General features: G+C 41.7%; 1 protein-coding gene across 3 annotated transcripts in view; it reads left to right on the top strand.

The window, feature by feature from the left end:
- Window positions 1–25,085, top strand: part of LOC112317586 (tripartite motif-containing protein 5) — a 56,844-nt gene extending 31,759 nt beyond the window's left edge. For 2 of the 3 annotated variants that reach the window (XM_053925622.1, XM_053925623.2), the window contains 3 exons: window positions 22,333–22,433; window positions 22,726–22,752; window positions 23,258–25,084. In XM_053925622.1, coding sequence (XP_053781597.1) covers window positions 22,333–22,433; window positions 22,726–22,752; window positions 23,258–23,841 — 712 coding nt within the window. In that variant the 3' untranslated portion in view covers window positions 23,842–25,084. Of the gene's footprint in view, window positions 1–22,332; window positions 22,434–22,725; window positions 22,753–23,257 lie in introns of all 3 variants that reach the window. The other variant, XM_053925621.1, reaches the window with a different exon arrangement.
- Window positions 25,086–25,528: the final 443 nt, after the last annotated feature.

The following is a 25,528-nucleotide window of genomic DNA, read 5'->3' as shown; positions in this document are numbered from 1 at the left end:
ATAACAGTGGGTTCCTCTTGAAGTCTCCCTGTTGCTTTCCACTTATGCATTTTCATTTTCTAAGTCAGGTATACTTAATGATTTCTGATTCTGAGGAGTAATCCTTGTTTAGAGATGACTTCCTGAGAAACCCTAGCAAAGGGAAGAGAAGCAAACCCTAGCAAACCCTAGAGAAGGAGTCTGTGGAGTCTCCATGGCCCAGGCTTCTGGACCAGTTCTGCGCAGACACCAGCAGAGCAGGGAGCTATACCGGGCCAGAGATGCTCATGCTCAGAGATGAAAGAGATACTGTGGGAAAGAAAACACAGAAAGTCACTAGTTAATCAGAGCTTTGAACGCCTGTAACTGCAGTGATGTAGAATTTTGGCATGCCTCTTCACATAATTTGCTAGCACACTGTCCTCTCTGGGTTTGTGAGCCTCAATGGGGTGACAGTTGCCCTGCTCTGGAGCTTCTTTGCATATTATTATATGGTATGAAGGACTAGTTACTAGTCCTTCAGTAATTCCAAGTTCACACTCAAGGATCCACTTCAGTTCCTGAAACATCACTAGTCTTGCCCACCTTCTGCTTGGGCCATATCTGCCACCCAGAAACTGAGCTCATCTGAGAGATCAGGAGCAGGAGGAGCACTTGAGAAGGATTTCCATCTGGGGCATCTTTACAACTTCTCATACAACAAAATGAGATGCTTGATTGTTAATAATCTCAAAAGATCACAGAAGATGTGGCATGACGATAAGATCCTAAGACCCATGAGAAAAGAGAGTTAAAGTAGGGGTGCCCCTTTATGTATTTAACTACCTCTTCTTCTGTTGAAGAAACAGCTATACCCCTGACTAACTCAGATGGTAGATACAGTCAAAGAGTTTTCATTTTTTACTCTGGCTTCTCCTCCTCTGACCTATTCTTACTGGATTAAGAATGACTTTGTGCATTATCACCTCTACGGCATTATCCTTGTACCCTTAACTGTTCCAATACATGTTTTGAGATTGCCCTGTTCACCTGAGTCATTATCATTATCACAGTTCATTTGTGTCATTTAATACACAATTTTAGAATTGTTTCATATTCTGTTAGGGTTCTCCAGAGAAGCAGAAACAATATGTGGCATTGTGCTAGACATGGCTCCTCCAAACCCTTTTGATGGAAGGCTGGTCAGGGGCCTCGGGCCAGAAGTATTGGTTTGGAAATGGATTGTTATCCCCTCCTTGTGTACTTTTGGGAGAGGTTTCTGGTCCTGTGTGAGTGCTTCTAGACCTTCTCTTTACAGGTAAACACTGAGGTAATGTAGTTTAGCATCAGGAGCAAGACCCGTGCCCCTTTTGTCTGGGATCCCTTAAAACAAGTCTTGGACTCAGGGAGGGGCAGTTCTGCCTTGCACCATTGGTGCTCCCTGTAATGTGAGTCATAAAGGCTATGTCTGCTGCATCCAGTCATCCTTGTGGTTTTTTCAGCTTATGGGAATGAGCAATCGAGATCCTTGGGCTCGACCTCCTGCATGACAAATATTACATGTATCCTTTATACATATGAAAGAGATTGTTTATCAGGAATTGACCCATGTGATTATGGCCTTTGCATAGTTGCAGGTACTGCTGTCTATAAGCTGGAGACCCAGGAAAGCTGGTGGTGTAACTTCGTCTGATTTCAGAAGCTTGAAACCAGAGTAGTCAACGAAGTAAGTCCTCATTGAAGGGCAGGAGAAATGTACATCCCAGCTCAAGCAGGCAGGCAGGCAGGAAACAAAAGGAACAGCCTCTTTCTTCTTCTGACTCTTTGTTCTGCTCAAGCCCTGGAACCTGTCTATTGTCTTTTTGCATCTCTGATAACACACCTTTGGAATGTCAAGGCGACTTCCCTTTTTTTGAACCCCTTGGGCACACCCACCACACCAGAGCTGAGACCAGAAATCCCCTCACTTTTATGTTAGTTGTTGACTGTTAACTATCCTTCACCCACCTATTTAAATAAAGTGTGTGTCTATTATTTTACCCTTTATCCAACCCCAGAGGTACCCACCCCCGCACTTGGCTTTCTCCAGCCTCCCTAATCTATCACCAATGGATTTCATGTAACCCCACTTAGGTCTCCATCTGTAAAGTATAAGGTGCTAAGCTGCCATTCTCAAAAATATTTCTCAATATATTGAGATTTTGCTTCTGGGCAATTGCCGTCAACTTGGCTCAAATAAACCCACCACAAATTCTCTAAGGTTTGACTGCCTCTTACATTGATGTCCACTTGGTGTAATGCAGCAGGATTACAAGGAAGCCTACTGAGGACCACTGTGCAGACCTGGACTTACTGCTAGGTATCAGCAAGGGCCCACTGTGCCTCACAGGTTCCTTGTTATGCAAAGGGTGAACTCGAGTGAATTTCAATTGGAATTCCAGACCTCCCCGTTTTAAGGTATGAGGCTTTGTCTTTACTGGAGCTTTCTTTTTAAATCCTCATGGTGGAACTGATAGGGGACTCAAGAGTTGGGAAATTTTAGTTTAACAAATAGCTAAATAAGCTTAGTAATCAATCCACGTAAAAGCTGTTGTTCCAGGAACTGAGGGTGTGACCCACCCTGACTCCAGGAGACCATAAGGAGTTCCACCTTTTTGCCTCAGGAGGACTGCAAGCCATTCAAGATGGTATCTGAGCCATTGTGCTCCAGGGTGAGATGACCACCTAGGACACAGCTAAAGACCACCACCCAGGGCTGTAATGCTGAAGTTTTTTAATCCAAATAACTTTCCCCTGAAATCCAAACCCCTTGCCTATACTTTGTTCTCCTTATAAAAAGGGCCATTTTGGAATGGAATTTAAGACAGTCTGTTTGGTTATGAATCCGCCATCTTCTCAGATCACCAGCCATCTGAGTAAAGTGCCCATAGACACAATCCCTGTCTCTGCTTATTGGGTTCAGTATGTGACAGGCACCACAAACGCAGGTCTATTCTGGTTTCAGAACTAAACTTAAGGGTTGAGAGAACCCAGGCTAAAGCAGGTTGGAGGGAATGAATGAGTGGCAGGTTTGAAACTTTGGCTTTTTGATTGGAATTGCTTTCAGAAAGGCTGAAGTGCAGACTCTACAGGCTTCACAATAAAACTAAAATTAATGTGGGAAACTGGGCTGCCAAAGTTGGAGACTCCCAGACTCTAGCCCATCATTAATACCACTGGTAGAAAGACTTGACTTCAAGTACTTTACAGAAACAGGAAGATTTAACTAGAAATAATATCAACTTAAAATGGTCAAAATGCCATTTTCTTTGGTGCCTAAGTTAATTTTTTGCGTGCAAAATTAGACTTCCTCATAACCCCGTTTCCAACTCCTCTCACAATGGGCTACATTCTGCCAGTTCTCTGTGCAGTTCACAATCTCTCTGCTGCCATTATCTGTCTGAGCAGGTGTGGCCTGGTGACTCAGGCAACCCACCTTTCTGCCTCTGCTGCAGGGGATGTAACAGGGGAACCACTTCCCTGCTTCTTGCAGGAGCTGTGAGCTCCCAGGATATATTCAGAAACTCATGCCCATCTCCCTTGCCCCAGGAATGATTACAGCTATTAATGTAACAGGGTGAAGACAAGGAGTCTCCAAATGGGGATTTGTAATGGGTTCCAGAACTCAAGATTGCCAGGAAATATTAGGGAAAAAATATATATATGTTGTCATCACTCCCACAAGTCTGAGCTGGGGAATTGGATGCATGGAGCATGTTCATTGAGAGTTGTTTTAAATAGCAACACTTTTGCAGATAACCTCTAGAATGGTCATTTACCATATCTATAACCTTTAGCTGGTTTCATAGATATGTTCAATGGCTGTGGCAATGCTTTGAGCCAGGGGGATAGGAGTGACTTCAACCCATGATGCAGCTGCTAGGCAACTCACCCAGGTTACAGCACCTGTGTGAGAGCTTGGAGATGACTGGCTCCATGCCATGGGGCCATGCCTTCCCAGACTGACTATGGGAGACCCAGTAAACCTGGAAGAATATGGGAATGCTGGCAGGAGTAACTGATTGTGAGAAAAGTTGGCAATGGTGCTGCAGAGGAAGACTGGCGCTGGGATTTAAACCCAGGTGCAGCAGCCATGTGGGGCTATTTGGGACCATGCAGCTTTGGCAAAAGTTGGGACCATGAAGTTTTAGGATTCACCCTTTTTGCCACGTGGATTAGGAAGCAGAGAGACTTTGTCTAAAAGAAAAGGGGCGAAAAGATTCTTGCTGGTGGTCCATGAGAAGAATCCACATGGTTTTGGATTAACTAGAGATCGTAGTGGTGACACAGCTGATAGTGCTGGAACCGAGGGGATGCCTGAACCATGGACTTGTACATCTTTACTGAGATACGGTGCCCCAGACTGGGCAAAGGGGAGATGGAAGGACTGTGCATTTATGGGTATTCTAAAGGACTTTAGTATTTTTAATGAAGACATTAAGTCACTACTCTAAGTCTGTATAACTTTTAAATAAATGATTCCTTTCCTTTTCACCAGTCTCTGTCATTGAGAGACGTCTTTCCCTGGCAGCAGGCAAGGCAAACCTAGTGCAGGGTGGGGGACTCCTGGAGTACAAGGGTGGGTCCATTCGGTAACAGCATATTGTTCACCCTCCAACCCCGGGTCTGTTCTGTAACATTAAAATAACTATTAAACTTGCCAACTTGCCATAGATGCAAAGTACATCTCAATTGCCTTCCCCTGCCCCCCCGCCATCCCTGAAACCATGGCTGTGGAGGGTGTTATTTTTTTTTTCTCTATTCCCAGCATGTTTGTTCAGAAACCCCTTACAGATTTAGAGCTATTAATAACTGTCTGATTAATAATTGTTTTTGTTAAGAGTAGTATTTCTTGAAGTGAATGTATTTGCCAATAGAGGAACCTATGTTTAGGAAATGCTGGTTGCTTATTTTTGGTTATGATCGGAAATTGAGGTTTCTAAAAGTGAAAAATTTATATTGAGTCGGAAAGAAGTTGCATGGTTTTGTAATAGAAGGCATGAAATGGAAATACTTTTGAGGGAAAAGGAAGAAAGTGAGTTCAAAGATAGTTATTTCTGAATGGGTAAGAAGGTTTGGGATAATATGAAAGTTGTGAAAGTTTTGTAAAAGTTTTAAGTTTGTAGCCATAAGTGGATAAAGTTGCCCTTGTCTTCTCTACAAAAATTAGCAATTCAGATCATGTGTATGGTCTTGATGTGTATGGGTTTGATGTGATTGATGTGTGTTCATCTGTATATTATGTGTAGTGTGTTTTCTTCTGCCTCCAGATGGCATTACAGGGTGTAATATTTTATTGGTTTAAAGAAATTAAATACCCATATAAATTAAGCAGGATGCTCTGGTCTGGACAAAGCATTTAATATTAAAACTGGTTCAAGTTTGACTGATGTCTTTTAACATTTTTTAATCCAGATTTACAAAAAGGTTCATGCTATGGTCTTTTTGTTCAGTTTGTTTGAGAACCCTTCCCAAAGCTTTAATTTTAAAAGACTTTTAACCTAGAAACGACTTTGAGTTGTTCCAAAGGACGCCGGAATACCTCAAGCATTTATTCTCTCTGCTTATAGAAGGAGTTTTCAAACTAGTTAGGCTTCTTTGAGACGCTTCAAGTTAACATGGGAAGCTTTGCCAAAATAAGAATAAGAATAAGAATAACTATATTCTAACCGCATACCTCTTGGCTTTCGCTGGGAAGATTACAATTTTACTTGGACAGTGGTGCGCCAGGTGTATGTGGGAGAGTCCCACCTATTGTCTTTGATACCAAAAGCTGACTTAGATGGTGTTGTTTCCTAGAACTTCCACTCTAATCCAATATGCGGATAATTTAGTTTATACACTCAGTAATTACTAGATTTTCAAAAGGACACAACAGAATGTCAAAGGACAAGCTCTGATTCTGTTTACCGCAGGTAAAATACTTTGGTTATCTGATTTGTAAGGACGGGCTACTAATTAACTCTGAAAGACTAAGAGGAATCCTATTTTTTCTTCTTCCAGAAATAAGAAATCAGCTGAGAAGATTCCTGGGTTTGACTGAATATTGTCACAGTTGGATTCCAAATTTTTACTAATAGCACGGCCTCTATATGTCTTATTAAAACCAAATTGACCTGACCACTTTCTAGTTCCTAGGAATGGTTTATTGGAAACTCCTTGATAATGCTGATTAATTTAGTTTACAGGTGGATCTTTGAAAAATAAATAGGAATATTATCGACCTGGATATGCAACAACTTCCATGGTGGACCTATCATAGTTCCTATTTATCTGAATAAGATCTGCCCACCAAGCCTAATAAATTTTTAAACTAGGACTTTCAAATTGGCCAAATATCAAATAGCCAATCAGAACTTTAGAATATTGTTGAAGCAGCGAGGCTTCTTAATATTCTCAGGACAGCTCATAAAGAATGGAAAGTAGATTGTGAAATTATTAAATGACATACAAAAATGGAAACAATTGGCAATTATCAAAACACCAAGACTTTCTAAAGCTGCCACCAGGGAAGCAAAGGGAAATTGTCTAGCCGACGCTGTGGCTAGTCAGGCAGCGTTAAACAGACAAATTACCCAGACTCGAGAATGCTCCTTGCTTCAAAACAAACAAACAAACAAACAGATGAAGAAACCTCTTTCACGGTTCTAACAGGCAGATGCAGAGGAAAACGGAATACGGCAACAAAAGGGGGACCTCTGTCCCAGGCAAACAGACATGGTTGGACACAGTCAGAAACCAATCTTACCTATAGGAGCTTAATTACCTATACTGAACTTTAACATGCACACGAGCTAAAATTGGAGTGCTGAAAGATGGTTCATTTTATGGAGTAAACAATATTCCTGGAAACTTCCTACTGTAGCTCATAGAGTACACAGCAAATGTTGAATGGATTTCCCACAACCCCCTTATGTCTTCTCTGCTTGTAATGTGGAAAATAAGGTGCTAAACTGCCATTCTCTAGAGCATTTCTCAATCCATTGAGATTGTGCTTCCTGGCAATTGTTGTCAGTGAGGCTCAAATCAACTGGGCAAAAATTCTCTACAGGTTCCAATGTGTCTTACATTGACAAATGTTTCCTCTGGGCATCCTGTGGCCAGTCGTAGTGACCCATGAAATCATCCATCACCACTACGTTCCTTTTTGCTTTTTATTATGCCAGGACTATGGAGATTATTTGTTCCACAGTGTTTGATGACATTGCCCCCCAAAGGACAGTTCATGTAATTTGATGTCTGCAGTCTGCTTAGGAAAAAGTGTCATTTTGTCCCTATTGAAGCCAGGTTCTGAGAGTCTGCATCTCCCTGCTACCAGTCTGGGAGAGCCCCTCTGACTGACCATCTGGGGTAATTTCAGATCTGAGCAGCCATTCCCTCTCACATGACCTAACAGGACACAAATGGGCAGATTCACTTCCTTCAGCTGATGCCTACGGGACAGGAGAGCTGCCAGTATCATGGCCTCAGGTGAGCCTTCAGCGTGGGTCCTCACTGTGGTAAAAGACAGACTTTATTCCCTCCTCAGAACACCGCGTTCATGAGGTACCAAGATGAGGTTGATGTGTGGGACAGTACACAGCCTAGGGAAGCCTAATTCTCCAAAGATGAATACTCTCAGAGCCCTGAGAACAGGTTCAGGGAGCAGAGCTCAGCTAGGATTAAAATGTAGGCCCTGGCTGCTCTGACCCAGGCACAAAATCTTGGTATTTCCAATGTGCCCTATGTGAATGCCCCTCATTGGTCCACAGATTTTCTCCTTCCCTGCCCCTCCCCTAAGAATTTAACTTTCATTTTTGCTTTGCTCTTAGTTAACTTCTCTGTGAAAACGGGCCTCTGGTGTGGAGAGTGAATCCTGCGCATGACTGCCCCTCAGACTGGAACTGCATAACAAGTGAATAGGCCTTTTCCCCACAAAGATTGCGGGTGAGTTTCCTTCTGCTCTCTGTGCAGTGCCTGGAGGGTGGCAGCCTTCCAAGAACTCCGTGTTCCACTGCTACAGGCCTTGGGGCACAAAACCGCACACCTTCCCGCCCCAGGCACCCAGCCAGGAGCTCAAAGGGCGTCCTGTGAGGGCTGCCCGGGACGAAAGACTTGGACTGGGCCAGAGTGGTGGGTTGGCTTCGGTAGAGCCGCGATGGTGGTGCAGGGGTGTAGCCCTGGGAGAGGAGGGGAGAGGAGTGGGGCGTGGGCACTCCCCAGTCAGCTCTAGCTGCGCGGCTGCAGCAGGGGGATGGAGCAGGTATAACCAGCGGCACCTACAGGTTAGAGGGAGATGCAGCCCTGCCCTGGCTAGGTAGTTCCTGGATCACCACCCCACATCTCTGCTTCGGGTGACAGTCCAACCGGCTTCCTGGTCTATGTACTTCTCAAACTTCTGCTTCTGCCCCGCGTCCTGGGGCAAGTTCTGTAAGTCTTTTAAATCCTGAGCAGGACCCCCTAAGAGAGGACTCCTTTTGCCCTACACCCTTAGGGTTCTCCTGGGCTTAAGACTTGTTCATTTTTCAAGGCAGATGCTTTGTAGTTTCAGGTCTGGGGCACAGGTCCCTGGGTTAAGCAGCCGGATGTGGGGGTCAAAAGTGTAAGTCCTCAGGGATGGTCTAGGCATTTTTGACATCTGTGCAGCACTCATGCTTTCACTTCTAGGTCTCTTCCTGCTTGCTCCAGAGCCCTGGCGTCACTGCTCAGGTTGTGGGGGGCGAACCTTCATCTGTCAGGCCTGCAGCTCCTCTGAGCTTTCCTCTTCTGTGCCCCGTGGCATCAGGTGATTTGACCTTAGGTCCTGGAAGCCACACAAAAATTAAATTCTGCAGCCCCAAGGCTGAATGCTTGGTCAGTGCCTCGCTTCTCTATAAGCTCTTGATGTGTCCCAGGATTGGGTGGATTTTGAACGGGATGACACATAATTGGATGTCCCTACCCAATGTTTGGATCACACTTCAGGTGTAAACAGGGGTAGGCATCACTTAATATCTACCCCTGATGCAATGCCTACTTCTGATATTGCAGTTCATCAGAGCCTGATCTGGACCACAGTCCCTGCAGCGGGGGACTACCTGCATATGGCCTGTGGGCTGTTTTCAGCATTTGGACCATTAGGTGGAATACACTTCTGCTTCTCCTTCAACCTCATTCCATATCAGGTTCCCTTCATGCGTGATGAACGGGGCACCAGAGGACAGAGTTAGCAGATCTAAATTTAGCTTCATACAGCCATTATAACCTTTCCCTTCCTAGCACCAAACAAAGAGAATACCTTATCTCATACTGCAGATATTTCCTTTCCCATCAACGTTTGACAACCTTCTACTGAGATCTTATCTTTCTTTTTTTATTGAGTCATAGTTTTATTTACTTGGAGCTCCTGAGAGAAATTCTGAGCCTAGACTGTGGCCATATTGAGCCCAGGTAGGTGAATGAGCATCACTGTGCTAGCACTCTGTGATATCCTCTTTAAATGACCACCAGTATCTTCTCCAATTGGGATGGTCATTCCTATTCATGTGACCTGATAAGATATACACTGCCAGGTAGTTAGCCAATCTAGGGATACAGGACAGGAAACTGGGCATGTCAACCATGGCTGCCTCACGTGAGCTCTCAGCGATGGTCCTCACAGTACTATAATAGAAGGCCTTTTATTCCTTTTTTTTTCCATTGTTTTAAGAAGCCAGAGTCAGTGGACATGTGTGAAACAGCTTTGGTTATGTAAGCCCAGAGCTACAGTGTAGTGTTTATTTTGTGAAAGCTCATAAGCACAGCATCCAAGGGCCTAAGTTTGGGCCCTTGTTGGTTAGAAAAGTCACAATCCCCTCATGAAAAATGAATCTAAGCTTATTAACTGGTATTTCAGTTCTACAGGAAGCCCTCCAAATGCACTTTCCACATCAGCCTATTTTTGTTTTCAATCATGTGGCTTTATGCAGCTCACCTTCCACTTTATTGTAGCCTCATAAGTTTCTCAAAAAACAAAACGAAAACCAAATGCCCAACTTATTAGAAGAGTAAGCCAATTGCCTCTGCAGGAAGAAAAAGCCTGATGTTGACTCTTTGTTCCCAGATACCTAATCTAACTGCCACCTTTTCCTCTTACCTCATCCTATGTCTCACTGTCTTCCCTGCTCTGCATTTGCTTCCTGACCTTGTCCTGGAAGCTCTCATCTTCTCTCCCCTGGCCACCCGTGCATGCATCCGACTCATCTTCCCATTCCCACAGTGGATCCATCTAACACCCCACCACGCAAGGGCAAAGCTATTTATGTCCCTCCTCTCTCTGTGGGCAAAACATGGATAATTTGTTTTGCTCTTGGAAAAGACCCCTAATGTCACAATACTAGGGAAGTGCCATATATCACGGTCACTGCAGGCTCACACGATATCAAAGGCCTAGAAGTTTTCTGCACACCTGCTACACTGCCATTTCCAAATTCAGACAGGGTGATACAACTTTCATGAACAGGACATTTCTTTCCCTAATATATTTTTTCCTCACTCATATTCCATATTTCCTTCCCCTTCTTCAGCTTTCAGTTCAACCCTTTTGTTTTCTTTTTTTAAATATATTTATTGATTATGCTATTACAGTTGTCCCATTTCCCGCCCCCTCACTCCACTCCATCCTGCCCCCCCCCAAATTCCCCCCCTAAAGTTCATGTCCATGGGTCATACTTATAAGTTCTTTGGCTTCTACATTTCCGACACTATTCTTACCCTCCCCCTGTCTATTTTCCACCTATCATCCATGCTACTTATTCTCTGTACCTTCCCCCCCATCTCCCTCCCACTCCCCTATTGACAACCCTCCATGTGATCTCCATCTCTATGGTTCTGTTCCTGTTCTAGTTGTTTGCCTAGTTTGCTCTTGTTTTTGTTTTAGGTGTGGTTGTTAATAACTGTGAGTTTGCTGTCATTTTTACTGTTCCTATTTTTGATCTTCTTTTTCTTAGGTAAGTCCCTTTAACATTTCATATAATAAGGGCTTGGTGATGATGAATTTCTTTAACTTGACCTTATCTGAGGAGCACTTTAACTTCCCTTCCATTCTAAATGATAGCTTTGCTGGATACAGTAATCTTGGATGTAGGTCCTTGCCTTTCATGACTTGGAATACTTCTTGCCAGCCCCTCCTTGCCTGTAAGGTCTCTTTGGAGAAATCAGCTGACAGTCTTATGGGAACCCCTTTGTAGGTAACTGACTCCTTTTCTCTTGCTGCTTCTAAGATTCTCTCCTGTTTAATCTCTCCTGCTTTAATCCTGTTCAATTATGATGTGCCTTGGTGTGTTCCTCCTTGGGTCCAGCTTCTTTGGGACTCTCTGAGCTTCCTGGACTTCCTGGAAGTCTATGTCCTTTGCCAGATGAGGGAAGTTCTCCTTCATTATTTGTTCAAATAAGTTTTCAATTTTTTGTTCTTCCTCTTCTCCTTCTGGCACCCCTATAATTCGGATGTTGGAACGTTTCAAGATGTCCTGGAGGTTCCTAAGCCTCTCCTCATTTTTCCGAATTCTTGTTTCTTCATTCTTTTCTGGTTGGATGTTTCTTTCTTTCTTCTGGTCCACACCATTGATTTGAGTCCCAGTTTCCTTCGCATCACTATTGGTTCCCTGTCCATTTTCCTTTGTTTCTCTTGGCATAGGCTTCATTTTTTCATCTGTTTTTTGAACAGATTCAACCAATTCTGTGAGCATCTTTATAACCAGTGTTTTGAACTGTGCATCCAATAGGTTGGCTATCTCTTCCTTGCTTAGTTGTATTTTTTCTGGAGCTTTGAAGTGTTCTGTCATTTGGGCCTTTTTTTTTTTTTTTTGGTCTTGGGGCATCTGTTACTCAAAGGGGCGGAGCCTTAGGTGTTCACCAGGTTGGGATAACGCTGGTTGCTGCGCTGTGACGCTGTATGTGGGGAGGGGCCAAGAGGGAGCAATGGCGCCCGCTCCACTCTCCCCTGGACCTCAATCTTTCACTCCGCTACCCACAACCAAAATGGGCCCCTCCGGCGCTGGTCCCCGAGTGGGTGGGTTTGCACACGCCGTAGGCCCCTGTGGGTCTCTCCAACGACCTCTCCTGTGAGGCTGGGAGTCTCTCCTGCTGCCACCCCAAACCCCACCGGCGTTATCAATCAGAGGTTTGAGGCTTTATTTCCCTGCACTGGATTCCTGGGTTTCGAGGTCTGCTTCACTCCCCATCGTTTGTCCGGTTTATCTGTGCGCGAATGTGGGGCTGCGGGGTGCTACCCGCCGCTCTGCCTGCCCTGTTCTCCGCCACTCTGAGTCCAGCCCTCTAGGTTTATCTGTGCACGAATGTGGGGCCGCAGGGTCTGCCAGTGGTCAGACTGCCTGCCCCTTTCTTCCCACACTCCGCCAGTCTCAGTCCCACCACAGCCACGGGAGTCCTCTCCGCCCCAGCTGCCCGTCTCCGCCCCTCCTACTGGTCTGGATGAATGTTTATTTTTTATTTCCTTGGTGTCGGACTTCCTTGCTGTTCGATTTTCTGTCAGTTCTGCTTGTGCGAGGAGGCGCAGTGTGTCTACCTACACCGCCATCTTGGTTCTCCCCCTTTTGTTTTCAAGTTAGATTTGCTGGACAACTGACTATCTGTCCCCATTGTTTGATTTCCCAACAGCATGCACAACTGTCTAGTAGTGTTTCTCGCATCAGCTTGTCGGCTGATTATTTAACTTACTGTTACTTTCCAGGTGAATGTCAGTATCATAGTGGTTCAAACTCTCTGTTTAGACTCATCATTTTGTTTGTGGGTATTAGTTTAGTTGTTAGTTGTTAGCATGTAATTCATGGTCATTGAGAATTAATTGATTGACCTTTCCTAATATTTCAGACTTCTGTCCCAGGACAGATATTCATTTAATCTATTTCTTATTTCTCCAAGTATGTGACTTCTGTGATCCTGTAAATATATTGATGCCATTTCCCTCCCTACCATCCACATACATACACACTTTGGAGCTCCTATCAGTGTCCTTGGCATATTTTCCAGGCAACCATGAGATTTCACCATTTATCCACACAAGACTTCACAGAACCTTCTAAGGTACCTGTTATGTCTTTGATTAACTCAGTGTGGTAGGGTCTGACCTCTGAAGGGGACCCTGAGTACATTAGGTTCATCACAACTGTGCATGTTGAAGATAAAAAGTCTTTGTAAGTCACTCACTGCCTCTATGAACACATCTGATAAAGGATTTGATCCTGCCATGTAGACAAACACATTGTCACATGTTATGTCATGACAATAAGAGAAATCATTTCAAACATTCAGCAAATGATGGCAATGGTTACACTGTAAATAAGCAGTCAGAGGAGGTCTTTCTGATAAATGAACATGTAAGGAGAGATTAACAGAAGGAAGTGGGCGAGTCCTCCTTATACCAGGGGCCGAATTGCATGCTGAGAGAACAGCAGGTATATAAGTTCAGATGCATAAGGGGTTTGGTGCTTTCATCATCGAGGCTGTGTTTGCACACGGGAAAGAAGAAGCAGGAGAGATGTGGGGTCACACAAGGATCTTGCTATAAAGGCCTCAGGTCATCCTTTTATTCTGTATAAGTAAAGGACAATAACAACCATTGCACAGATAAAAATGAAATTTGCCATGTCAGATAAACTAAGAGTATTAAAAAATGTTATGAATTGCTCTTTTTACAAGGTCACCAACCTCCTTTCTTTGTTTCTCTACTATATTTGTATTTGTCCTTCAACATGTGTTCTTGCCCTGTCTGTGGTATCTGCACAGCATCATTTATTCTTACATTTCTTACTCTGCCCCCTTTAGTCTCTCCAATCTGGCAGAAATCTCTGAGCCAGAGAAGCCTCAGATCAGGACAGATTGTGATGGATTCAGAAATCCTGTTGAAATTAAAGGAGAAGGTGAACTGCCACATCTGCCTGCGTCTCCTGACAGAAGCCCTGAGCCTGTGCTGTGGGCACACCTTCTGCCAAGCCTGCATCACTGCAAACAACAAGGAGTCCACAGTCAGCAAAGAAAGAGAGAGAAGATGCCCTGTGTGCCAAAGCAGTTACCAGCCTGGGATCCTACAGCCTAATCAGCATGTGGCCAACAAGTTGAGCCCAGGGGAGGAGCAAAAGAGAGATCTCTGTGAGCGCCATGGAGAGAAACTCCTGCTCTTCTGTAAGGAGGATAAGAAGGTCATTTGCTGGCTTTGTGAGAGGTCTCAAGAGCACTGTGGTCACCACACAGTCCTCATGGAGGAGGTTGCCCAGGAGTACCAGGTAACAGAATGGAGGACAGACAGGACAGAAAATAGTACTTGATGGGAAATGTCTGCTTTGCATTGACTGTATTTATTTAGCCACCCTAGTCCTGAGTCCTGTGATCACTTTTGCCCCTATGCTTACCTTCCAAGGCCTGAAGAACATTTCCATGCATTCCACACAGTTGCAAAACAATGAGCAGACTCAAAAAAGCCATAGATATTTTTATAACTTGTGCTAATAGGTAGTGGTTTGATACGTAAGCAAATTGTCGTTGCCCCTTTGTACAGGATGGGTAAGTGGGCAACTAGGTGGATTGATACCTAAATTCTTTCCATACTACAGTACCAGGTTTCTTCTTTTATGACAAAGAATCAGTCTTCTCTTGACCTGGGAATGGGGACTTCTATCACCTGAGACTTAGACAAAACATTCACCACGTCAGGTTTCCAAGTCACAGATTCTAATTGGTGTTTCACAGTTCCTATAATCTCCAGTCTCTTTAGAGATCAGCCTGATTTTTCCCTATTTGTCCTCTATTCTGAAACTGAGAAAGCCCATAGCTAGCCTCTGGTGTGATTCCTCCCTCATAGGAAAACCTGCAGGCAGCTCTGGACAGGCTGAGGGCTGAACACCAAAAAGCTGAGAAGTTGGAAGCTGACATCAAAGAAGAGAGAACTTCTTGGAAGGTAGAGGGGGACTCTTCCTGAGGGATTTAGGCAAAAATCTGGGTAGGTCCTTGATCTTAGTCCAGAGAAGTTCCCTTCCTCCTATTCCCTGAGAGTTGATATGTCCAGTCACTGATTAGGCACTCTTTATTTTTTCCTGATAGGGGAGGGGCTGAAATAGAACCTGTCACAATGAGCAGATATTTGTAGGTTAGGGATTCTCAGAGAGACTATCTGCTGAGGATGGCTAGTGAATTCTGTGTTCAGTGCTGTCATTATTTTAAGCCTTGAGCTCTTCCAGGGGAGGACAATTTCCAACGGTTCATGGCTCTGTCCCCCAGTGCTCTGTGTTAGGTGGAGAGTGGGGTTGAGGGTCACAAATAATGCAGGGAGGCATGATTGTCCTGGGCAGCTATGTGAAAGCTGAGCCACACCAGGTGTCCTCTGTTGCTTCAAGGTTGGCTTCAATAATGCACACTTGAGGCTATTACTTTGGAATGTGTTGAAGAGAAAATAATGGGAAATACCCTTTCCCAAAATTGCTTTCCTGCTTCCATTTCCATTCCCCATGAGAAATTCCAAATCAAATACTCCTTTTTCTGGCTTCCACGCTCTGCCTGATAGCTTGAGTCCCTCTTTCTCTTTCTCATTCCTGAAGAATCTAATACAAAATGAGAGACAAATTGTCCAGGGTTGCTTTATAAACCTGAGAGGCATCCTCGACTCTGAGGAGCGGAAGGAGCTACAAAGGCTGGTGAAGGAGGAGGGAGATATTCTCCATGACCTGGAAGAGTCTGAGAGTGAGCTGGTCCAGCAGAGCCAAGTGTTGAGGGATCTTATGTCAGAGCTGGAGAATCGGTTGCAGGGATCAACGGTGAAGATGCTTCAGGTAAGACTTGGGAAGAAGCCCGGGCATCTGAACTTGAGGGAAAATAAGACTAAGTTTGCTGCCCTGCTGTGTGGCTGTGTTGTTTCTGGTGGTGACACTGAGATTCCCATGGTCTTGTAGTGACCTTTTCCTGCATCTATTTCAGAGGTTATAGGAATAATTGAATGCATGAATAACAAGGAAAATCTTGTTTTTATTAATGTATCAATTGCAGTAAAGAATTTGACTGTGGAGAGAAGATTCATTGTTTCCAATTATATTCTATAGGCCCCTATGTCTGTGTTGAAGCCTTAGAAGAGTTTTCAGAAACCTCCTCATGTCCCAAGAGTTTGGATTTGTTTTTTCTCCATAGAATGTGTTGAGATTTTTCTTAAGTGTAATTTTTGAATAAACAATTGTGAAAGATTAGTATTATTTATTCCTTAATAATTCAATAAATTCACCAGTGAAAGTATCTCACTTTGGGCCTTTACTTTTTGGAATGTTTTCCAATATATATATACACATGTATATTTACATATATTTTATTTTATAAATATATAAAAATTTATATATTGAATGCATAGATATATAAATACAGCAATATATATTTTATTCAATATATAAATTTTTATAAACATATATAAATATAGTAAAAAATATATATTTTCCTTTCCTTAGTGTTCTTAAGTTTTTAACATTTCTTGTTTCAGAATTTGATAATGTACATCTTTGTAGAAATTTGTGCATAGTAAGTTGTCATTTATAAGCATGAGTTAGTCATTATAATCCCTTAGAACCTCTTTCATTTTTATAGTAACCACAGTAATGTCCTCTCTTTTATTTCTTATAAGATGACATGCTTTTTTTTTTTGGTCCATTTGGGGGTTTAGTTAATTTTACTGATGTTTTTCAAGAATAAACTTTGTTGTTTTATTTATTTACGCATTTTAACTTTCCTATATCATTGATTTCTGCTCTTAATTATATTGCTTCCTTTATGTTTGCATACTTTCACATGGGTACTGAGTGTGTGTATTCATATACATGTATTGTGTTTATTTTCTGTTATTTTACTAGTTTCTTAAAGTGAGAATTTAGACCACTGGTTTGACACAGTCTCTCCTGTGTCATTTTTAATAATATAAATACATTGTTTTGCTATATTCTATATTGATTATTTTCTTGTTATTTTGATTCAATCTAACTTAATTTCAAATTTCTTTTGTGATTTTTTTTTTTGTTGCTGTTCAGTTATTGGTATCTTTGAATCTATTGTTTAATTAGAAACACTGGGTGATTTTATACTTATTTCTTCTTATGAATATTTTAAATTCAATTCCTCTCTAATCAAAAAGCATAAATTTTATTATGCCAGTTTTTTAATATATCAACAGTTGCTTGATAACCTAAACATTTTTATATAAATTTGAAAAGAATGTGTATTGTACATTCATTGTGTGAAAGGGACTATAGATGCCATTATAATTTTTTTTTTCTTCTTCTTAATTCCCTTTAACATTTCTTGTAAAATTTTTTCTTATCTGGGAAGCTCTTTGTGTCTCCTTCAATTCTAAATGATAGCTTTGCTGGCCAGAGTAATCTAGGTTGTAGGGCCTTGCTTTTCATCAGTTGACTAATGCCAATCCCTTCTGGCATGCAAAGTTTCTGTTGAGAAATCAGCTGATAGTCTTATAGGAAATTTATAGGTAAGTGACTGCTGTTCCTTTGCTGCTTTTAAGATTATTTCTCTGCATTCTTCATTGCTCACTTGGTCTTTCTTATGCTTTTCATCTGCTCCATTATGTTTCCTGTCTCTCTGTTGAAGTTCTCACTGAGATCATCTATTCTTTCCCTAAGTTCAGTGAGCCTCCTTATAACCAGTGTTTAGAGTTCTGCATTTGGTGGATCGCTTGAATCCATTTTGTTTATTTTGGAATGTATTGAAGAAAAGACAATCAGAAAAATCAGCCTCCCCTAAAATTGCTCTCTTGCTTCCATCTCTTTTCCCTGTGAGAACTTCCAAACCAAATACTTCTTTTTTCTGAAGTTTTATCCTGATCTTGCATTTGGGACACATTTCTTTGTCTTCTCATTTTGGCTGCCTCCCTATGTTTATTTCTGTGTATTAGGTACATCTGCCATGTCTTCCAGTCTTGTCTGAGTGGCCTTATTATGTAGTAGTGTCCTTTGCTGTTTTTGTGTTCACATGTGCACAGAGCTCTAGGGGTCTCTCAGAGAATCACCAGGATGGGGCATGAGTGGTGTTACCCTGGTTGTAGATACTCAGATTTGTCCCTGGCCTGTGCTGCTGGCTGTGTATGGACAGGGCTCTCCAAGAGAATAATGGTGCCTCCCAGCACTCTAGTACTTGGGAAGTTGCCCCACCAGTCCTCCACCTGAAGCCAGACAATTCAGTTTCCCCCGTATGTCTCTGGCACTTTGCAAGCTTCTATCTCCTCTCTGGAACTTAGGATAAGTGTTATGAGGAAGTAATTCTGTGCCAGGTTCCTCTAAGAAGATGCCAGGTGTTTCAGTAGCCCCCATCACATCTGGACTGAGTCCGTGCTGGTTTTCACAACCAGATATTGTGGGTACTCCTCTTCCCAGCACTGGCAGTCCTGGCTGAGGAGCTTCGTGTTGTGCTGGGACTTCTCATTTCTCAGGCAGTCCTTCTGCATCCAGGAAATTCCTGCTGATTCTTAACCTTTTAGGAGGGTGTGGTGTCAGGTAGTAAATTCTATCAATTTAATTTTGCCCTATTTGTATCTTTGAATCTAAAATAAGCCTCATGGAGCTAGCAATGATTAAATTGCCTTTCATCTAGTCCAAGAATCTCTGCCTTTATTTGGAAGATTAAGACAATGATATTTATTGCAATACTCATGTAGCTCTATTTAGTTTATATTGTTCTTTGCTTCTTTATTTTGCTAGCAGTTTTCATTGTTCTCTTGGGCATCAACAAGCTTCTTTTGAGTTAAACAGACAATTTTAGTATAAAGTTTTAATTTTTACTATTTCCTATTTTTGTTGTGCTTTCCCTTCTAACTGCAATATGCATCCTATTTTATCATGATGTATTTCAGATTAATACAAGGTTAATTCCAGTAAACTATGGATACTTAGAAACTATGGATACATGGAAACATGGCACTGGCCTCCAACAATGCTGGTTGTATTACAGCCACAACATGGTGATGATTTAATAGGGGCACTTGATCAATGCAGGCCAGTGCCATGCAAGCCTCAGAATTATTTGAAATAACTGGGAAGACAAGTTCTTTTTTTTATGGGGTTTATATGAGGAGATTCATATTTTCTTCATGAACTGAGGAGAAAGTCAATACAGAAAACATAAATAGAATTTGGAGAATGACATAGACCAAATACTGATTACCATAGGTGAGCTTCAAAATTAAGCTCTGATTAAAATTAAAACTGTTCTCCAAATTCCTTTTCTTTACTTCATCTACTTTGAATTGTTTTTCATCATGTAGCAACAAATACCTAATACATAGAGCAAGGCGATGTTGTGTGTGTGTGTGCGCGCGTGTGTGTAAACCCAGCATTTTGTCTAGTTTTTAGTGACATGGAAGAAGTTAATCTGAGATAGAGAAGACCAAATATATTGGTACACATGTATTCCAAGAAATAAATCTGTGATGATGAAGAAGTTCAGATGATGAACAAACTGTTAACGATGTGGACTAAACTGGCTCTGTAGAGAATGAGATGCAGGTAAATGTTGTAGTGTTTAGGACAGTGACTGAGGAGATATTATTAACATGAAAAAAGGGGTATAAGGGAAGAGAAATTTGTTTGGTGAAGAGTAAGGTACATATGAAGCATCCAAAGGTACTAGTTCCTATAGTTTCTTTACTAGGGAATATATTAACCTGCATTTAAGAGACAAAACTGAGTAAAAATAAAACTTGGAAATCAATTGCACATGTTGAATTTCAGGAGTGGATGTGGCCAATTATAGATAGTGTATAAAATGAGCAGAGACTTGAGAAAAGCCTACATGAATACATTTGTTTGCTTGTATCTTCATTACAAGTGTTGAAAACTGCTTGAGGAATACTGTATCTACTCATCTTTCATTCTCCCAATTATGGCCTAGTGCTTGACAAGTAATCGTACATCACTTTGTATTCATATTGAATAAATGAACAAGCCATGACTTATTCAAATTATCTCATGACAGCCTTATGAACATAGGTAAAATATCATGGGCCTCATGTTTTCCTCTTAAATATACTTCATGTCCAGGTAGTAGAAGCCTCATGCTGTGGTTCCACAAGGTGAAAGTTTATTCTACCTTTTAGGAAACCTGAAAACTTCACATGAGTCTTCTTGAATGATTGACCTGGGTTTTCTCTTAACTTGTCGGCTCTCACTTTGGGACCATCTCTATTCCCACCATATTAGGAGGTGATAGGGATATGGTGAAGCTTTGTAAGTGAGGAGGCTTATTACTTCCTTGACTGGTGTTTTCTTTTTTCTCCCTAGGATGTGAAAGACATCATGGAAAGGTATGTGTGGGAGACCAGAGATGGCCCTTTGGTGCTGTGAAAAGAGGTTAAAAGCCATTAAAGCTATCTGGTATATAACTAGAATAAAATATTTCCCAGGGCAGGAAAATACAGATGTAGTTTTATCTTAAATTTCTGTTAACATATCATGGTTTGAGTGTTCTCTAACTATTGCAAATGGACCAGTTTGTGTAGTGGGGGATTTAGGTTGGGAGGAGAGAGTTGCAGAGTTTGGGTAAGGAGCTGTTACAGATGAGATGTTGCAGTTTCAGATCCATGTGAATTCATGAATTTTATTCACCCAGCATGCCTGTATCTAACTCAGGTTCCCTACATTTCAAAGTGACTTTATCTGTTGGGGATAGGTTGTGTCTTCTTTACCTGCCAAGCACAGAGAATTGGAATGGACTCTTATATTTAAATTTCTCCCTTAGGGGTAGAAGAAACCAGGTCCCTTCCTTGCAGTTCTCTTTATTTTTCAAGACAGATTTGAATCGCAAAAATATTTTGGCCCTGGTGCAAACAACTGATCCTTCTTGACCATGCACTTTTGAAGCCAGAATGAAAAGACTCATCCTTGACTCTAAATTTGCATAAGTATATGGCTGCAACAAGCTCTTTCAAACACATAAAAGGCTGACCACTATTAGTTGGGTATACATAACATCTTCTTTTCCAAGTGTGACTTTTTTTTCCCGGAGAACCCTACCTCTGATTTTATTCTGAGAGCCTCCCTATGGGGAGCAGACTTAAAGTCCTGATGCCCTCCAGACAGTAATCCCTCACGGGACAGAGGTCTCTCTCAAATTACTAGGAGCCAGGTTCTGCCACCTCTCTGTCATGTATTATCTCTCTACATCCATTCAGTGAGCTTTCCTCCCATTATTTTGTTTTAAGGAACCAAAGTTTCCTTTTCAAAAAAATTATGTTATTTTATATGATTCCAAGAAGAGAGGTGGTGGTTGCTTTTCATTTTGAAAGGAATTAGTGTGCTTCAAGGCCTGCCTAAGAACACACAGTGTGTACTGTAAAGTTAGACAGGAGCACTTTCCTTTGGCTCCAAAGTCTGGACTCTGCTCTCTCCTTTCTTGTGTGTGTGGGGTCCCCCTGAGGGCCCCCACCCCCACCTCGCCCTGGCTGCCATGGATGAGAATTAGTCTACCAAGGCATGATTTGCTTGGGGAGGAAAGGTGGCTGATCTTCAAAGGAGAAGGGCCAAGAGCCTTTTCCTCAATGGGATTTCATTGGGTTCAGTTTGCACAGGAATACAGGTAAAGCTCATCAGTCATTGTCAGGCAGTAAGGATCAAAGAATAGATAACAAACAAAGAACTCTGAGGGCTTATTCTGAGTCAGGGTCAGTTAGCTAAAGGGTTATAAAACTTTGGGAAATAAACTCATTCCATGCTTGGACCCGTATCAGAAAATTGAGTGCATTCTTAGCAAAGCAGGTTTCACAGAGTTTTATGTATTCTTTCTTAGGCCTGATCGCTCCAGGGAATTCACGTTTTCCAGCACAGGGCTGCACTGACCTCTGTCATTGTTTCAGGCTTAAGTCAGGCAGGGGAAGTAAGGCAGCCAAGAGATTAGGAGACTTCTTGCAGACAGAATGAGGACTCAGGCTATGTCAAAGCTGAGGGGTGAGGGTCCATCGCCCCCTTTTTCTATAGCCCCCCAAGTCCTTCCCTGAGGGCCTCTTCGTGACCATGCCTGTCTTAGGGCATCCCTCCCTTGAGGAATCTTACCTGTCATTGGCTAGCTGCTCAGTCTGAAGGCTAAGCAGGGTAAAGTAAAGTGGGCAGAGGCAGGACCTTGCCATGGAGAGAAGCTTTGTTTCCTTAGTGGCTTATGGTCCCAAGGTCTGTCACTCAGCCTTAGCCATGGGGGTTTACAGATTCTGAAACCAGGCAGGGCAGTTCCCAACACTTTCTCAGGGGTCCATGGAAGGAGGCTCAAACGCTTAGTGGGGTGAAGAGACAGAAATCAGTAGTTGTGGACAGCCAAAAAGTCAGAGGTGTGAGAATCTTATTTTGTCATGTCTAGAAGTAAGACCTTCACTCTGAAGAAGCCAAAAACTGCCTCCAAGAAACAAGAGAGAGTGTTCCAAGCTCCTGACCTGAGTGGGATGCTGCAAGTGTTTCATGGTGAGTAATGCCGGAGCTGGTGGGTAGCTGTGGGCGTCTGGTGATGGTGGGAGTGAAAGAGGGAGGAGGGTTCAGTTTCTAGGTGTGGATAGAGGAGACAAAGGAGGATGGATATCATGTGCTGATGATGTAGCCGTAGTTAATGGGGAGTGACCAGCTGTCTTGTTCACCTCTCATTCTTCTGTTTACTACTTCACATATTTCCTAGTCTACCCCCTGATCTGGACAGAAAATAAAGTTTAGTTTTGGCTCCCTTGCTTCTATTTACTATTATGGATTTTTATCGTTTCAGGACTGCCATATGTGCGCCGCTACTGGGGTAAGGAGAAATCACAGTACCATGAAGCCACCCTGTCCTCATATTTTTATAGAATTTTCCATTTTCTACTAGGTCATGTGTGGGGTTTTTTTTTTCAATTTTTAAATTGATTTTTTAGGGAGAAAATTAGGGGGTAGACAGATAGAAACCGAGAGACAGGGACAGCAATAAAGACAGGGAAATATTTATTTGTTATTCCACTTATTTATGCATTCTTTGGTTGCTTCTTGTATGTGTACTGACAGGAGATGGAACCTACAACCTTGGTATATCAGGACGATGCTCTAACTGAACTACCTGACTTGGGCTGAGTCTCTTCTCTTAAGACCCATGATTTCCCTCTTAACACACACATATATATTATACTTCTTCAGTGTTATACCTCTCCCCAAGAAGAGAACAAAGTTCTTTCCAGTTTCCACTCACATTACTTTGAAGATCTCTCTTCCAATATCACAAATAATGGTACATCATAATTTTTCTATGCCCTGTATTTTTTCTACAGTTCCCGTGACCCTGGATCCTCCCAAAGATAAACCAAAGATAGTCATTTCTGAGGATCGAAGACAAATGAGAATTGCTCCTTTTGGATTGTTTTTGAAGATGTTTAATAATGATTATGATCAATTTAGTGTCTTGGGCTCACCATTTATTACATCAGGGAAACATTACTGGGAGGTAGATGTGTCAGAGGTACGTGCCTGTGTCTTGGGGGTATGTGGTGAAAAACTCCCTGACTCAGACATGAAGAGTTTTGTTAGACAAGGTAACAATTGTCAAGATTTTTACTCTAGATATCAACCTAAGCATGGCTACTGGGTTATAGGATTAGAGAATAAACTTGAACATAATGCTTCTGTGGAATCTTCCTCCTCTGATCCCTTGAAATTAACTCTCTCCCTGACTTTTCCTCCCCGTCGTGTTGGGGTTTTCCTAGACTATGATGCTGGCACTGTCTCATTTTTTAACATCACGAACCATGAGTTTCTCATCTATAAATACTCCTCGTGTTCCTTTCCTCAGAAACTTTTCCCATATTTCAACATGAAATGTACTGGCCCCATGATCCTGTGTTCTCCAAGTTCTTAAACCAGTTACACCCTCAACCACCTCTATGTAGGGCCACTGGCCTTGGATACATCTAATGAACTGAGCTTATCTGCACCATTCTCTCATCTTTTTCTTGCTCCTCTTCCTCTTTTTCCCACTGATCACCCATCATTCATCACGAGGGTGTACAATTTGCCTCATGTCATATTTCTCCAAAACCTTGTTTGCATTAACAGAGGATCTTAATTCATCTTTTTTCTCTACTCCCAAAGAACATGACTAATGCCTCATAAAAATGCAGTTATGGAGGTGACACATCTCTACCAATATTTACAGCCACATTTCCTCTGCTGCTGAATGGCAAGATGAATGAAAGCTTTTCAAGAACTTTTGTATATGATTAAGGGCCTTGTGTAGGAGTCATTCACTACAGAATGAGTCCTCAGGCATGTGTCCTTATCCATCAAGGAGTAAAGGAGAATTTTTAGAAATAATAGGTAGTAAGAGTGGAGTTTTGTGTCCACAGTGTCTGAGTTCAAGTCCACTCTCTCCAAATACACACAGTGAACCTTGAATAAGATACTTCAATGCTGATTTTATTTCTTAAAATGATCCCAGTATAGAAATCACATGATAGATAAGATCATTGTGAGAAGAAAAATGCCATTAAGTATAAAATATATAAATGTCTCAACTTAAATATTTTCTACTAATTATTAAAAATATAAGCTGTGTCAGTGTCTCATGAAACAGATTTGTGCCTACAGGGACAAGGGACCTTTTTTTTTTTTTTTTTTTTATCAAAGTCTCCTGTTTCAGATCTCAGATACATCTGTGTTACTGTCAAGACTACTCCAGCTCTGCCTGTGATATATCAGCCTGGTTTTGTGTGTGTGTGTGATGATGAAATTATTATTATACTTCTGGTGTTACTACATATTAGCCCTAATCAACTAACCTAAATTCTAGAAGACTCATTTTCTCATTTGTACAATAAAAAAAAAAGATTTCTACTTGATGTATTATTGTGAAAATTAAATAACAGAATGTTTTCAATAACGTCCATCATTTCTAGCACATAAATAGTGATCAAGTATGCTGCCTATTCATTTTAGTTGGCCTCTCACTGTGACTGACATAAATAATTTCAAGTAGTTTTCTTTCACTTTATAATCCTTGCTTTGTTATAAGAAATAACATAACTCGATAAAGGAATTACAACTTCCTTTAATTCTGAGCTAATTAAAAAATAAATATTTCTGTAAAACTTCCTAGTCTAATTTGTTCACTTTTCTGTAGTAAATATATTTCATTGAAATAGAATTTCAATTCAGACTCTGCCCTGCTTTAAAAAGTCATTATTTACAGAAATACACTAAGTATAAGAAGTACAATTGCTGGATTTCTTTACAACAGTATAGATAATCATTCCCCCCTCATACTCCAGGTCAGCCTCACTTTTGCAATGAAGTAAACATTTTCAGGAACAAACGGATAAGCCAGTTGTTTTCCTCCAATGAGACAGCAGAGGCATTATTTCTGCAATGGATTTTCTCAGCAATTCAGGACTTGATGGAATCCCCTTGTCTTTTGAGATTTTATTGTCAGCTCTTTCTTCAAAGAAGTAAGAATTAAAATAACTAGGTAGATGGATAGGTATGTTAGCATAGGTAGTTAGCTAGTTGTAAATATGAAGGTGTGTAAAGGTAGTTCAATATTGAGCATC

The sequence above is a fragment of the Desmodus rotundus genome, chromosome 5 (genome assembly GCF_022682495.2).
Source record: "Desmodus rotundus isolate HL8 chromosome 5, HLdesRot8A.1, whole genome shotgun sequence".
NCBI classification, from domain to species: domain Eukaryota; kingdom Metazoa; phylum Chordata; class Mammalia; order Chiroptera; family Phyllostomidae; genus Desmodus; species Desmodus rotundus.
Note: the sequence above shows the minus strand (reverse complement) of the source record. Positions and strands in the feature narration are given on the sequence as shown.